The following is a 14,375-nucleotide window of genomic DNA, read 5'->3' on the forward strand; positions in this document are numbered from 1 at the left end:
TATTTCTTAGAGGTCGCTCTAAATGCTCCATACCTTCCTTTAGCATTGCCGGATAGATGCCATCCATGCCAGGTGCTTTGAAATGTTCAAAGGACAGTATGGCAGCTCTCACCTTTCCATGGGTAACAACCGCTTTCGCAGTGTTCCAGTTCCCCTTGCAACGCTTGCGTGTTGAAGGGGTTGCAAGAACCGTCAACTCTCCCCCTACCACTTCCCTCACTCGTTCTCCCGGGTGGTGTACTTCCAGGAGGGTCTGTACTGAGTCCAGTCTGGAGCTCGTGAAAGTACCGTCGGGTTTTCTAAGAGAATCCAACTTGGCCGACTCATCCCTTTTTAGGACTCTGCACAGCCTTGAAGTCTCCCTTTCGCCTTCCAGTTCCTCACAGTACGCTCTAAAGGAGTCTCGTTTCGAGCACCTCACGAGCCTCTTATATTCACGTTGTGAGTTCCTGAAATTTAACCAGTCTTCGTTCTTGTTACTTTTGCAAGCACGATTTAGAAGTCGCCTGGTCGATTTCCTGAGTTTTTGCAGTTCTCGGTTCCACCAAGGAACCATTTTACCGCTTTGGCCTCGGGAAATAGGACAAGCCTCTTCATAGCACCCTAAAAGTGTGCAATTCAGAGTTTTCAATTCATCTTCCAGCACCAAAGGAGTCCTTAGTCGCCTAGGGAACTGTACTTTATTGCCAAGAAGTTCATTGAACTTTGCCAAATCCGTTTTCCTAGGGTTCCGTCTTTGTACTGCATACTGTTCGTCCGCAATAGTCAGATTGAATTCTAGATATCGGTGATCTGACAGTGAGACCTCGTCTAGCACTCGCCAGTCTGTAATCAACTGTAATAATTTTAGGGTACAGATTGTTAGGTCAATTACTTCGCTTCTTCCCGGTGCCACGAACGTAGGGGCGCACCCTACGTTTGCAGTCATAAAACCAGCTGAAGTGATGAAATCAAATACCTTCTCTCCTCTTGGATTGCATTTGCTACTGCCCCAACAAATATGTTGAGCATTCGCATCGCACCCTATTAAGAGTTCGAGACCACTTGATTCTGCATACGCCACCAGATCCCTAAGTTCTTGCGTCGAATTGTAGGGTAAATAAGCGGAGGCAACTATGATGTTTTTCCTCTCGCCATTTATCTGGTATTGTATGATGACCGTAGCTAAGTCCTGGGAACAATATTGTCTCAGCATAGTTGCCTCTAACCGTCTTGACATCAGGACGCAAGCTCTCGCTCCTATGGATCTTTCGTCGTAGAAGATCCTAGCCCCCTTTACTGATCCAATGCCACAGATTCTGTTAAATCGAACCCACGGTTCTTGCACCAGAAAGATATAGGAGAAATCCTGTAGCTTTGTCATTCTCGCTGCCAACAGGTAGGAGGGAGCTTTGGCATGCTGTAGGTTGATTTGACCAATCTTTATGTTTTTCGACATAAACTTAGTCTATTGTCTAATGGAAAACAGTTAGAAGCGTATGCGGCAGTCCGCGTATGACGGCGTTTCCCCCACACCATACCGCCAGAGACTCGATCCCCTCGTGATTGATTTCTCTGAGAAAAGCCGTACTTGGAAGTACCGCAATTCCCATGTTCTCATCCACGAAAGATCTCATCTCATCCCGCAGAACATTCGTCTGTTTTCCACCTAGCACCTTAATTGGTTTGCGGTGTCCGGGTTTGGCGATACTCGAGGGCAATTTTTGATACTTTCGGGAAAACTGAGAAGCCAGATGGTGACGACTATTATGGACTAAAATAAACAAGGTGGCAACCAGAAGCTCGGCGGTTCAGATATGAGAGGCTTTGTCCTTCTTCTTTCTTATTTTTCTCCAGCTTTTTTCCCGTTCACAAGCTTGGTCGGCTCGTCGTGATCGTTCTTGCCCTTTGGCTCTATCAAATGCCTGATCTGAATGCAATCTCGAGGCTTTTAAATCCCCATCCAGTGTATCAAGTGCCCGCTGTTTCGACCGGCCTTTTGGTCGTTTATAATCGACTTCGATGTTCAGACCAATCTTGGCAAGTGAATTCTCGATAGCACGAATTGCGTGACCATACCATTAAAGGCACCTCTCTCGCAATTTCTTCACGACCGATGCAACCCCATAACGTTCGCGGATGTGATCAAAATGTGTCACGCCACTAATCCAACGCAACATCTTCGTCTCCATTATCGCAAGACCCGTTCATTGTCATTTATAGTCAGCCAACACTCAGAACCATAGAGGGCGATAGGACGGTAAAGTTTAGATTTGACACGTTCTTTAGAACACCAGTTGTGGAACGCCACTTCATCTAGGTTGCGTTAATGCTTGAAGCAATTTCATAACGCAGTTCTCCATTGATAGCGTTGACCCGCTGACAGTGATTGTGTCTGTTTCATGGGCATCGGTCGTCAAAAAATCAGTTTTGTTTAGATTCAATCTGAGACCGTGTTGCATGAGGCGATCATTCCATTTTTGGATAAATTGCTCGATATCATTTTCGCTATTAACTGGTCGGAAAACAGCTAGCTAGCATAAAGAGGTGTATAGGGCGCTGGACGTTGGATATCTCGTGTGACGGTGTCCATAACAAGAAGAAAGAGAAGTGGTGAGAGGGCGCTTCCTTGATGAACACCAACAGATACACCCGCCAAATTTCGAACCCAGCCCAAGAGTTCTTCTGGCACTAAGTGTTGTCGTAAAGCATACCAAATGATTTCCTGTTGCACACGGTCAAATGCTTTCTCCAGATCCAGAAATGCAATATAAAGAGGGCGATGCTTCTCCAGGACTAACCGCGCAGCATGTATTGCGTCAGTAGTTTCACAGTTTTTGACAAATCCGGCTTGATTCACTGTTATTTTAACGATTTCGCGAATTATCAAGAATGCGTTCAAAAATCTTCATGGTATGAGAAAGTAACCGGATCGGACGGTAATTTGAACATTCTGCTGGATACCTTCCTTTTTCCATATTGAAACTGTGGTACTTTTTTGCCAGTCAGATGGTGTTCTTCCTTCCTGAATAACCCGATTAAAGAATTCACTGGGCCACAGTGTTGGGTGCCAGCTCTTCGCTCTCCAGAGCTCAGATGCGATGTCGTCAGGTCCTGTAGCTTTCCCCGATTTCATTTGTTTATTGCCTCCTCTACGTCAGTTGCGCTGACATGAAAGTCCTGGGGACGTAACATGAGTACCTACCGTGTAGGCGTAATCCCAAGGTCCTTTTCGGACACGGATTGATTTGGAGACCACAATCAGAGCCACACCATAACTTGCACAGCGGTACTGGTTAATACTGAGTGCAGGCTTAACACTCATATCAGTGGATGCAAAGCCTATCTAACACTTCTGCCGTAACTAAGGGGTATGGGATCCGAGTTGTACAGCGCAACTCCACGCTTGAGCTCCGAGCAGCTCTGCCCGCAATGTAGGCATAACCACAACCAAAATGAATCGCGCACAAGGGGGCCGAGAGCACATCCCCCAAGAGTTGTCCCGAAGCATATGCCCTCAGAAGGTCATCCCGGTTTCCATGGTACCAGATAACCTCCGGTGAGGCTTCGTGGCAAGAGTCACTTCAAATGAGTTCCTTGCAGACTCGGGTCTGATCATCCTCCTTAAGGATGTGGGGACGAGTTGCGCTGACAGGTGGAACTGCTCCAAATGTCGGCAATAACTGTGCAAGTAGAGGATTAGCAAATTCTTCAGTTGAAATCTGCTCGAAGTATTTTCGCCATTTATCCGTTGCGGCTCGACGGTTGGTAAGCAAAGTACCGTTCTTGTTATTAACGCAACAGAAGTGTTCTATATCCTCTGTGCGTTTTTTACGGCTTTTAGCAAGTCGATACAGATCTCTCTCGTCATTCCGAGTGTCCAGTTTATCGTAAAGACTTTTGAAATGGTTCGCTCGGATGACAGCGACTGCTTTCTTTGCTTCCCGGTTGGCATTCTTATAAATTTGCCAATTGACCTGTGTTTTATCATCGAGAAATTTGTGGTATTGTTTTCGTTTGACCAGTGCAGTTCGATGTTGTTCGCTTTTTCGGTTTTGGTTTTGGCGCTGACGTTGTCACCATGTACTTCGTCTTGCCTTCATTGATGTGCAGCCCAAGATCTCGCGCCGCCTGCTTGATTTGGATGAAGGTAGATTGTACGTCTTGGGTCGTCGAAGATGAGACAATCGTGTCATGAACCTTGTATTCATAAGTACAAGGTCCTGGGCGTCCGCAAAATCGAGTATACGCTCGCCACCCTCATTGCGCGATCCGAACCCCTTTCCCTCTCTCCCTCCCTTTTCCTCCATGCACCCGAAATAATTTTCTGGCTCGAGTGCTAATTCAAAGCCAACCCGAAGCTAGTCCAAAGCAAAACCCAAATCGAGCCCAAAATGCAGCGTCGGCATCGATAACTGCCATCGCTGATTGTACTACGAACAGCGGTAATGTTACGTGGTGTATTGAAATGTCATATCATATTGCAACACCCACTTCTATAACGCGATATTAGGTAATCAATGATGTTTGATAATGTTACCGCATGCTAGGTAATGCGCTAATGTTAGGATCTCTTGGATTTTCTCTCGAATGCCGGCCTTTCCGTCTTGTGGTGTGGATTTAATTGCCGTTTGGAAGTCCTGCTTCTGTGGTTGTAACTTCTCCTCGACCCACTTCAATTGTTCTTCATGACACTGCAAAATCTAGTCGACAATGAAATCCCTTTTAACCTTTAGTTCAATATGTTAAGCAGTAACAGGCCTATAATGATTCGGTTCCAAAAATTAGTTTCATTTAAAAAGCAGAGAGTAAGTATGACAGGAGTTCATATTTATTATGCTATGTTATGTGATCCCACATTTTTCCTGATATCGTGTAGAAATGGGGTTAATGAGATGTGGAGTCGATTCGCTAAATTTGTGTAGTGCGCCTCTAACAGTTTTATGAACATCTCATAGAAGCCTCCTCCACTGAATTCGATTGGATTTATCTAAATAATGTCCGTTTGCTAGAAGAAATTGAACATTCTATAATTGTAAAAGAAATTTAGGACCTACTAGATAAACATTATCGAGGCATCTGCTCCTTCGATCCGGTATTTTGGGTAATTTGAAAAATTTCATAGCGGTTTCATTACGACGATCAAAAATTTGAACTCCCTGTGGAGGTAATTATGATATTAATGAAATGGTGCAGAAAATCCACGGTAATTATAGATTAAATTTGCTTCGGCAGTACGCATTGAAACTAATGGGGGTAGAAGAAGTTTTGCATGTGGGGAAAATTATCTACAAGCTGGATGTCACGTTCACATTTTATTAATAACTGGAACTATGGGACCGTCCGATAACAGTTGATGGGACTTGTATTTACAATAACTAAATGGAAGACTAAGTTCAGACCAAACAGTGAGCAGGATACAGAATTTTTTCTCCAAAAAGCCGCTCCCTGAAGACTGGGGAACGTACATCTAAATCAGGAGGGTCTAAACGAACAGAGCTTTCCCAGTGTCGGCACAGCATTTTACCAACCTCCATAAAAAGTATAAATATGTTTTAGGATTAGCGTCGAAATTACTGCAAAGAGTGGTTGAATGCTCGGGCAGTTAAGACTTATGAGTAAGAGTATAAAGGGTTTTTGTTCCGATAATCGTCGCTGTGTCCGGATAGCTGAGGGGTTAGAGCACAAGGCTGTCATACGGAAGGTCACGGTTCAAATCTCACTCGTGGCAGTGGGTGGTGCCTTCAAGTCAATGAATTTCTTTCACCACCCAGAAGGGAGTTTGCTAGCTCAAAAAAGGCCCTGTCATCTGGTACCTCCACCGTTCATATTCTTCATGAGGTGAAGAATCTCGACTCCACCTGATAGCGCTCTTTAACATCTAACGCATAGAGTTTCTGATGAATTCAATCCCATTCCACAAGAAAAAAAGTTGTGATCGATGTCGCCTTCCACCCCATTGCATGCAAGGCACAGCCAGGGGATCGTGTCTCCCAATATGGTACAGGTCAGACTCAAAAATTTCATGCTCGCTTGTAGACATAAAATCAATGCTGTCTAACGTCGAGTTTTTGGGAGAATCTATCAGTGAAAGCGGACGGTAGATGACGAATAAGATACAACAGTGAACCAGAAGTCGTGATAAGATTTGGACGTTTCAGTGCGTAGACTATGTAAAGCATATGGACGACAGGGCAATTTCCAGGCGCCTCCCGAAAAGGAATATGAAAGGGAAACGACCACCAGGAAAACCCCAACAAATTCGGAGAGACCTAGTGGACAATGCAAATTATGCACTACTGGGTTCTCTAAATTGAAACAAGTCGTCCCTAGAATGGGAAGAATGGAGACGAAGACTGCGCGAGGGCAAGGACCGACATCGGATTCTGCAGCGCCCTAGGAAAAACAAGGATATGTTCAATACAGCTTTTTCAGCTATTGCTTTGATTTCCTCAAAAAAGCTCAGCTTCACCACAGGACGCCCGGTCGGGATCATTTTTTAGTCAAAATCCAACTTTTTTCAGTGTAAGGGTGAAATCATGGGCTTGTCAACCCGGCACATAATTATGGAAATCTGTTCTGCGCATGTTCAACAATGCGTCCGGCAACTGTTGCAACATCATCTGCATAAAAGTCAGGTGCAGTTTTTACGGCATGTCAAGTCCTGACAGATTATTGTGGGAAGCACTCCAGAGATCTAACCCTAGCACTAACCCTAACTCCATCCGCCCCTGACCCCTTAGAGCCCTCATAGAGCAAAAAACGGTTTTTCAGATAATCCCTCAATATCCCTAAGAAGTAATCCGGCACACAGAAACGCCCGTTGATGGATGCTTCCTTGATGGTGATATTCTTCACGGCGGCAATCTTAATAGTTTTTTTGTACTCCGTCCATTTGGGGTAGTCCCTATTTCTTGCATTATGTTCCAGGCTTCCACATAAGATACATTTTTTTGTGCAGGCTGGACCATCGCATTCTTCAGACAAGCCACAGTTTAGGCATTTACTCTTGGATGTTTTGCACACCCTAGCAATATGTCCGAAGTGCCCACAGTTGTAGCATTGTCTTGTCATTTCAAAGGATCATCTTTGAAATAGGTTTTCCCAATTATAACTGGCACAACCAGTGATTCTCCCAGAAAGGTTAATTTTACAGTGCCCGTGGGCATTTTGACCTTTGTTTTCACTGTGAGTTCTTGTGAACCTCTGGGCTTTAATTACTTTTAAGGCTTAAGGCCGAGTTCTTTGACACGTCGATCCGTTATGAAACGGTTAGTTACTTGTGCCGTTTTGAAAAGTACCGACACGCTCACGTTTGACGTTGACAATATCTTTGCTGTAGTCGCGGGTTTCTGCGTACGATTATAGATCTGCCGAATCCATGCGCTCCCTTTTGTCCTGATTTGTCTGGATTCGGCCAACTAAAACCGAACAATGTTTATATTTGGTGTTTTAGTCGTAGAGATTCAGCTTCCGGGCTTTTACAGAAGTGTCTCATCTGATGAAGGTTGAAGTTGTTTCGCTACCTCAAACATATTTTCAGCCAGATTGGTTCTCTTAACATTGAGAGGTTCACCTTGTTGTCATGCAGGTCAGGGGCAGGTCATAATAGGGGAACAGGTTTTGGGCACTTTGTAAGTAAAAAATCCTTTTTTTTTCGAAAAAAACAAGTGGAGCAAATAATGAGGACTGTATATCCTATATGCTAGCACATACGATTATTCTGAAGGAATGTTGACAAATTTTGGGGAGCCCTCAATCTGTGCTTTCTGTGGGCACTAACACTAAGAAAGCATAGTGTATGTGAACTCTCTTCTTCCAGGTTTCTGAAGGGAAGAAACCAAAATAGCACGAATCCTAACGCAAAGACCAGCACCAGATCTTTTCTTCTAATGGCTTGTTTTCTAGACGCAACTTTATAATTGTCGTTGTCGAAAAGGGAAGTCACACCCACTTCCATAGACGCCACCGTTTCCAAGCTGTTGTCTATAATTCCGGTAATTAATATCGAACTCCTGTCTGGGGCCCTCTTTCTCATTCTTTCCTTTGTGCCACTGTTGGATTGAGCCTTTTTCAATATTGTACTGTTTTTGCTCGGGCCCCTCAGGATATCATTTAACGCTGCATTGCTGTTCTGTCGTTGACCGATTTTTGGTTATTGTTCCTTAAAAGTGGGAACTCCCTTTCGTACTCAATCTCATGGTCATGGTTCCCAAAATTTCTTGTGGCTTCCTTAATTGTTATGTTTTTGAATGCTGCAATTTTAATCGTTTTTAAGGTTTTATGTAAACACAAAACCTTATTAAATTCGGTTTACTGTCTGTCCGTCACACGGATTTTTCTCGGAGACGGTTGTAGCGATTGAGACCAAATTTGATAGAAAGGTGAGAACTGTGAATGCTCACGCATATAGTGCGTTACATCCTTTTACGTCGAGAGGGGGGGGGGGGGGGGGGTCCCCATACATGGTGTATAATTTGTTTTCCATCAAATACAGTTTAGTATCAAATGAAAGGTCTCGGTTAGTACTTTTCGACTCCGGTCTTAGTTTTGACATTTGTTTGAAAGGAGGGGAATGCGGGGGGTTGAAAGTAATCATTTCTTTAACGGACCCATTCTCAGAAGCTACTTCACCGAAAAAAGTTAAGAGGTTGCCACTGTATGGTGCTTAGGCTCCAAAATATCCTCCATACGGATACCTGTTCAGATAAAATTAATAGTACATTACTATAATTTTTAGTAATTGGCAGGAAAACCCCCTTAAGTTCCTCCTAGAATCACGAAAATTTACAGCAATATAGGCATGATCCTACCAAATTTGGTGAATATTTTTTTCTATCAATGTGCCTGAACGAATATTAGCGCCTGAAGTAGTCGCAGTCGTAGCACTGTCGCTCTCGCTGTTCTACTTTGAAGTAAGTTTTTCCTTTGATTACGTGCGTAGAGAGGATTTCCCCCAGAAAGGTCAGCTTAACCGTGCCCGTTGGGAAATGTAGATCTTTGTTTTCTTTGTCTGTTCTGCTAAACCTCTAAGCTTTCAGAATTTTAACAGATGACTCCGACTGACTTGCTATCTTTTTCCAGTTTAATAATTCCGTAGCGGCATGTTGCGCTGAACGCTATAAAGGGTTTGTAGCCCAGGGATTGTACACTTTTGTCTGTTACCAGCCGGATCGCTGCTTGTTAGGTTTCGAAGATGGCCGCCGCCTTCGCATAGCTTTCACGCTTGATATTAATGATATCCTTGTCGTACCTTTATGATTCCAGATGTATGAACAGATCTAATGGGTGCAACATAACAAAACTGAATTTTTGACCACCGATCCCCATGAAACAGGCACAATCACTGTCAGCGGCAGTGATCTGCCCAGAACTGAGCGATTTAAATACCTCGGGTCAATGCTATCAGCCAATGGAGAGCTGCGTTATGAAATTGCTTCACGCATTAACGCAACCTGGATGAAGTGGCGTTCCACAACTGGTGTTCTTTGTGATCGACGTATCAATGAACATCTTAAATCTAAAATTTTCAGCAATGTCGTCCGTCCAGTCGCTCTCTATAGTTCTGAGTGTTGGCCGACCATAAAAGACAATGAACGGCGTCTTGCGGTAATGGAGACGAAGATGCTACGTTGGACTAGTGGCGTGACACGTTTTGATCACATTCGAAATGAGGATATCCGCGATCGTTATGGGGTTGCACCGATCGTGGAAAAGTTGCGAGAGAGGCGTTTTCGATGGTATGGTCACGCAATTCGTGCAAACGAGAATTCACTTGCCAAGATTGGTCTGAACATCGAAGTCGGTGGTAAACGACCAAAAGGCAGACCTAAGCAACGGTGGCTTGATACGCTGGATGGGGATTTGAAAGCCTCGAGATTGCACCCAGATCAGGCATTCGATAGAGCCAAATGGCGAAGCCGATCACGACGAGCCGACCCCGCTTGTGAACGGGACAAAGGCTGAAGAAAAAGAAGAAAAAAAGAAGAAGAAGAAGAATTCACATATTATGTATTGTATTGAAGTGGTATAAGTTTATTTTGGGGCTGATACCGTTCTATTAGCATAAAAGAGAAATATTAGTAGGGGTAACGCTCTCGGCTGCTGCAATAGGTGTACTAACAGTTGCTGGTTCGAAGAGGGGGGTGGTAGGGTATTCTTTCCTTTGTGCTACTGTTTGGCATGTATTTTTGTTTTGGGAACTTTGTTTTGTGGAGAGTAGACTAGGCTGCGTAGCGATCTTGTTTTCTAGAAGCTGCTTTATAATTGTCGTTGTTGAAGTGGGAATTTATACCCACTTCCATAGACGCCACCATTTCAAAGCTGTTGTCTACAAATTCGATAATTAATGTCAGACCTCTGTCCGGGGGCTCGCTTTCTTTATCCTCCATGCTAATAGCACTTTAAATTCCGATTTGGCACCAGAGTACGGAAAGCACGTGCTCCAAAAAAATAACCATTGATTCAGAGATTAGGAGAAGATTAGACAGAAACAACCGCTACAGTGTACAAGAATCAAACTGGACACACGCGTTGAAAAACAAAGGCACTGCCTATCAATCCACATTTTCCCCCTGTGGATTGAAAGACTGCACTGGGAACAACACTTGGTTGAAAACACAAGAGGACCAAGGCATGTCCAATCTTCATTTCTACAGAATGAAGGTTAAATCGTCAGCTGTCAGACGATATGTCAAAACATATATGCAAGGAATTCCAGTGGTGCTAAAACTGTTCCAATACCGTCTGTGCAAAACACGTGATGAATTTTTACTCTTGTGACTCTTCAAATGACGCCTTAGAACAATATTTCTCTTGGCATAGACCATGGTGGTATCCCCGCTCGTTGTATTTCTGAATCAATATAATCGGAGTAAATACCATTTGGAGTAATTTTGACTCACACTGGTCTCTAGCAAAGAGGTGAGCCAACGTTTGAAGAGTTACCTCTGCCCTGGGACGAAAATGTTGTCTATTTTTCAATTTCAAAAAAGTTAGCACTTACCTTGCATGTTTGGCTGATTCCCTAGAATTCGAGAATCAGATTCTTCAAGATTGATGAGTCTCCTGTCAATTATATAGGGATTCAGGACCAGTTCGTATCCTTAGAAAGTGTATTTCTAATGGACATGGATTGATGATTGCAAGTCTTTGAGTGAGTTGTAATCCATCCGTCACGCCTTCCTTATCAACCTCGGGCTAGATATTTCAAATCCTTTAAGAATATGCAGAAAACCTTTCCTTTCTTTTTTTGTGGTCTTCATAATTTTTAATATTAAATTTTTAATTTTTAAATAAAAAAAATCATGAAATTCGATATTTAATAATTCAATAATTGTATTAAATTTCAGCAAATGACAAAACAGTTTTGAGGCATGCAACATTAGCTATCGATGAAGCAACGCAAGCGCTAACGAAAATGCGGGGCGCAAACAGCCCAAAAGAAAAAGCGTAAGTCTCTCAAACTAGTCCAAATATCAATCCAACAATTAAAAAAAACATTTTGCTCTCTTTTAGTATTTTCTCCCGTACGCTTATAGCCGCCTGTAATGACAATGATGTTACAACAGTTAGGCAATTATTAGGAAAAAATAGTAATATTCCAATTAATGAGTCAACAGAAGATGGAGAGTCTCTTTTGTCAATGGCTTGCTCAGCTGGCTATTATGAACTAGCCCAGGTATAGATATTCAATTTTTTCTCTCTCCTGTCAATACGCATTAGACGTGTTTTGTCTACATAACGTGGTTGTGTATTTTACAGGTTCTGTTAGCAATGTCAGCGGCACAAGTTGAAGATAAAGGACAAAAGGAGTGTACACCGTTAATGGAGGCTGCATCGGCTGGGCACGTTGACATCATTCGTCTTTTGATTAGCCATAATGCAGATGTGAATGCACAATGCGCCACCGGGAATACTCCGTTAATGTTCGCTTGTGCTGGTGGCCATGTCGAAGCTGTCAAGGAACTATTAAAGCATGGAGCGAATGTCGAGGATCAAAATGAAAACGGACATACACCTTTAATGGAAGCTGCGTCGGCCGGACATGTCGAAGTTGCAAAGGTATGTATTCATCAGCTTTTCATTACTTTTGTTGGTAATAGGATTGTCGTGCAAATGATTAGAATCCGAGACAGGAAACCTGGAGTCCAAGGTGCTGAGTATGGTTTATTTTATTCGCATTTTGAGATTCGGCTTATGACTAAGTTTGATCTTATCTGATGTTGCATAAAACTCGCTCGTCCAATTCGAGTTTACTTCAAAGGAATTGTTGCCCCAGACAAAAGGCAAAATTTTAAGAAAATGGCCATCAAATGTTTCGCTAGCAGAATATGCAGTTGTTTTATTTTAATCGTCAATTGTTCATCGTGATGTGTGCACCCTTCTCCTTTGAAGAGAATCGAATTTGGAATCTGAGAAATAATCCTTGCCTTGCATTTTCTCTATACACCTATTAATGAAGCATTTCAAACATTCAATTGTCTGTTTTTCAGGTACTCCTGGAACATGGCGCAGGCATTAATACGCACTCAAATGAATTCAAGGAGAGCGCTTTAACACTTGCATGCTATAAAGGTCATCTGAACATGGTACGGTTTTTGTTGCAAGCAGGTGCCGATCAAGAACATAAAACGGACGAAATGCATACGGCCTTAATGGAAGCTTCAATGGATGGTCATGTAGAAGTTGCCCGACTATTACTTGATTCTGGAGCTCAAGTGAATATGCCAACTGATTCATTCGAATCACCATTAACTCTTGCAGCATGTGGCGGTCATGTTGAACTTGCCACATTGCTAATAGAGCGCGGTGCAAATATTGAAGAAGTGAATGATGAAGGGTATACTCCTTTGATGGAGGCAGCTCGAGAAGGACACGAGGATATGGTTGCATTACTTCTATCGAAAGGCGCAAACATAAATGCTACTACGGAAGAGACACAGGAGACTGCGTTAACGCTAGCATGTTGTGGTGGCTTTATGGAAGTTGCCGAGTTCCTAATAAAACAAGGAGCCGATTTGGAGCTTGGAGCGTCAACTCCTTTAATGGAGGCGGCGCAAGAAGGTCATACGGATTTGGTTCGCTATCTGTTGGAGAACGGTGCGAATGTGCATGCCCAGACACAAACAGGTGATACAGCTTTAACACATGCTTGTGAAAACGGTCATACTGATGCTGCGGAAGTGCTGCTTTATTATGGCGCTGAGCTCGAGCACGAATCCGAAGGTGGTCGTACGCCTTTGATGAAAGCTTGTCGTGCTGGACATCTATGTACCGTGAAATTTCTGATCAGCAAAGGCGCAGATGTTAACAAGCAAACAACTAATAATGATCAGACGGCTTTGTCTCTGGCATGTGCTGGTGGTCATCAACAGGTTGTGGAGCTTTTGTTGAAAAGCGGAGCTGACCCGTGTCATAAATTAAAAGACAGTAGCACGATGTTAATAGAAGCAGCGAAAGGTGGTCATATACGAGTTGTGGAGACTCTTTTCAAGTACGAACAACTGGCAATGAATAACCAAGTACAAGATGCCACTGCGGCTCCGGCTGCTCTGAATAACGATACTCGTCAGTTGCAAACGTTCAATCTTCCAATGCAGAAGCCAATGCAACTGACCGGGCCACCTGGCCTGCACGATGTCCCCGAAGCCGTACGTGTATCAAACCAGCAAAAGATTCTCCAGCAGTTCTTTGAAGACCCACTTATCACAAACACCCCCGAAGGTTTTGTTATGGATCCGAATTCACGAGATTTACAACAAGAACAACAGCAACAGCAACAACAACAAAATGATCCCTTGTACAATAAAATGCGTCTTTTTCCAATGCATGCAGCAGCAGCGGCTGGCGGCTTAGAAGATGGGCTAGCGCACGGTTTATCTCAACCAAGTTTTGTCAATCAAATTTTAAGCCATACCAAACAGCATCAGTCTCAACAACAACAACAACAAATTAGCAACAACACCAACAACATTGCCACCACAAATAATAACAATAATAACAATGTAAACAACAACAATACTACCAACAATCAGAATAACACTTCGGGAAATTTAACTAAGCAAAAAAGTTTATTGCGAAAGAATCGTCAAGCTCCGGTACCATTTGAATTGAATTTAACAAATTCAGAAGTTCAACAAGTTAGATCACAGCCATTGGGTGAAGATGATGCAAATTCATTTTATATATCAGCTGCAAAACAACAGCAACAACAACGAAAAATGATTGAGGAATTTCAGAAGGTAAGTTAGTGATAATTTTTGTTCCATTATTATGATAGGTTTGTCGTAGATCAAATCTAAATTGTAATTATCATTGCCTCTGCCATTTCGCCTATGTCAGGGGTTATATTTTTTGTCGCATGTCCATTCACTCAGGCTGTATTGATTTCAATG

The 14,375-nt window shown here is 43.1% G+C and overlaps 1 protein-coding gene across 5 annotated transcripts in view; it reads left to right on the forward strand.

The window, feature by feature from the left end:
• Positions 1 to 14,375, forward strand: part of LOC119650748 (ankyrin repeat and KH domain-containing protein mask) — a 136,767-nt gene that overhangs the window by 86,465 nt on the left and 35,927 nt on the right. For all 5 annotated transcript variants that reach the window (XM_038053830.1, XM_038053833.1, XM_038053832.1 and 2 more), the window contains 4 exons: positions 11,331 to 11,430; positions 11,497 to 11,659; positions 11,743 to 12,042; positions 12,474 to 14,222. In XM_038053830.1, the coding sequence (XP_037909758.1) occupies positions 11,331 to 11,430; positions 11,497 to 11,659; positions 11,743 to 12,042; positions 12,474 to 14,222 (2,312 nt within the window). The remainder of the gene's footprint in view (positions 1 to 11,330; positions 11,431 to 11,496; positions 11,660 to 11,742; positions 12,043 to 12,473; positions 14,223 to 14,375) is intronic.

The sequence above is a fragment of the Hermetia illucens genome, chromosome 3 (genome assembly GCF_905115235.1).
Source record: "Hermetia illucens chromosome 3, iHerIll2.2.curated.20191125, whole genome shotgun sequence".
NCBI lineage: Eukaryota > Metazoa > Arthropoda > Insecta > Diptera > Stratiomyidae > Hermetia > Hermetia illucens.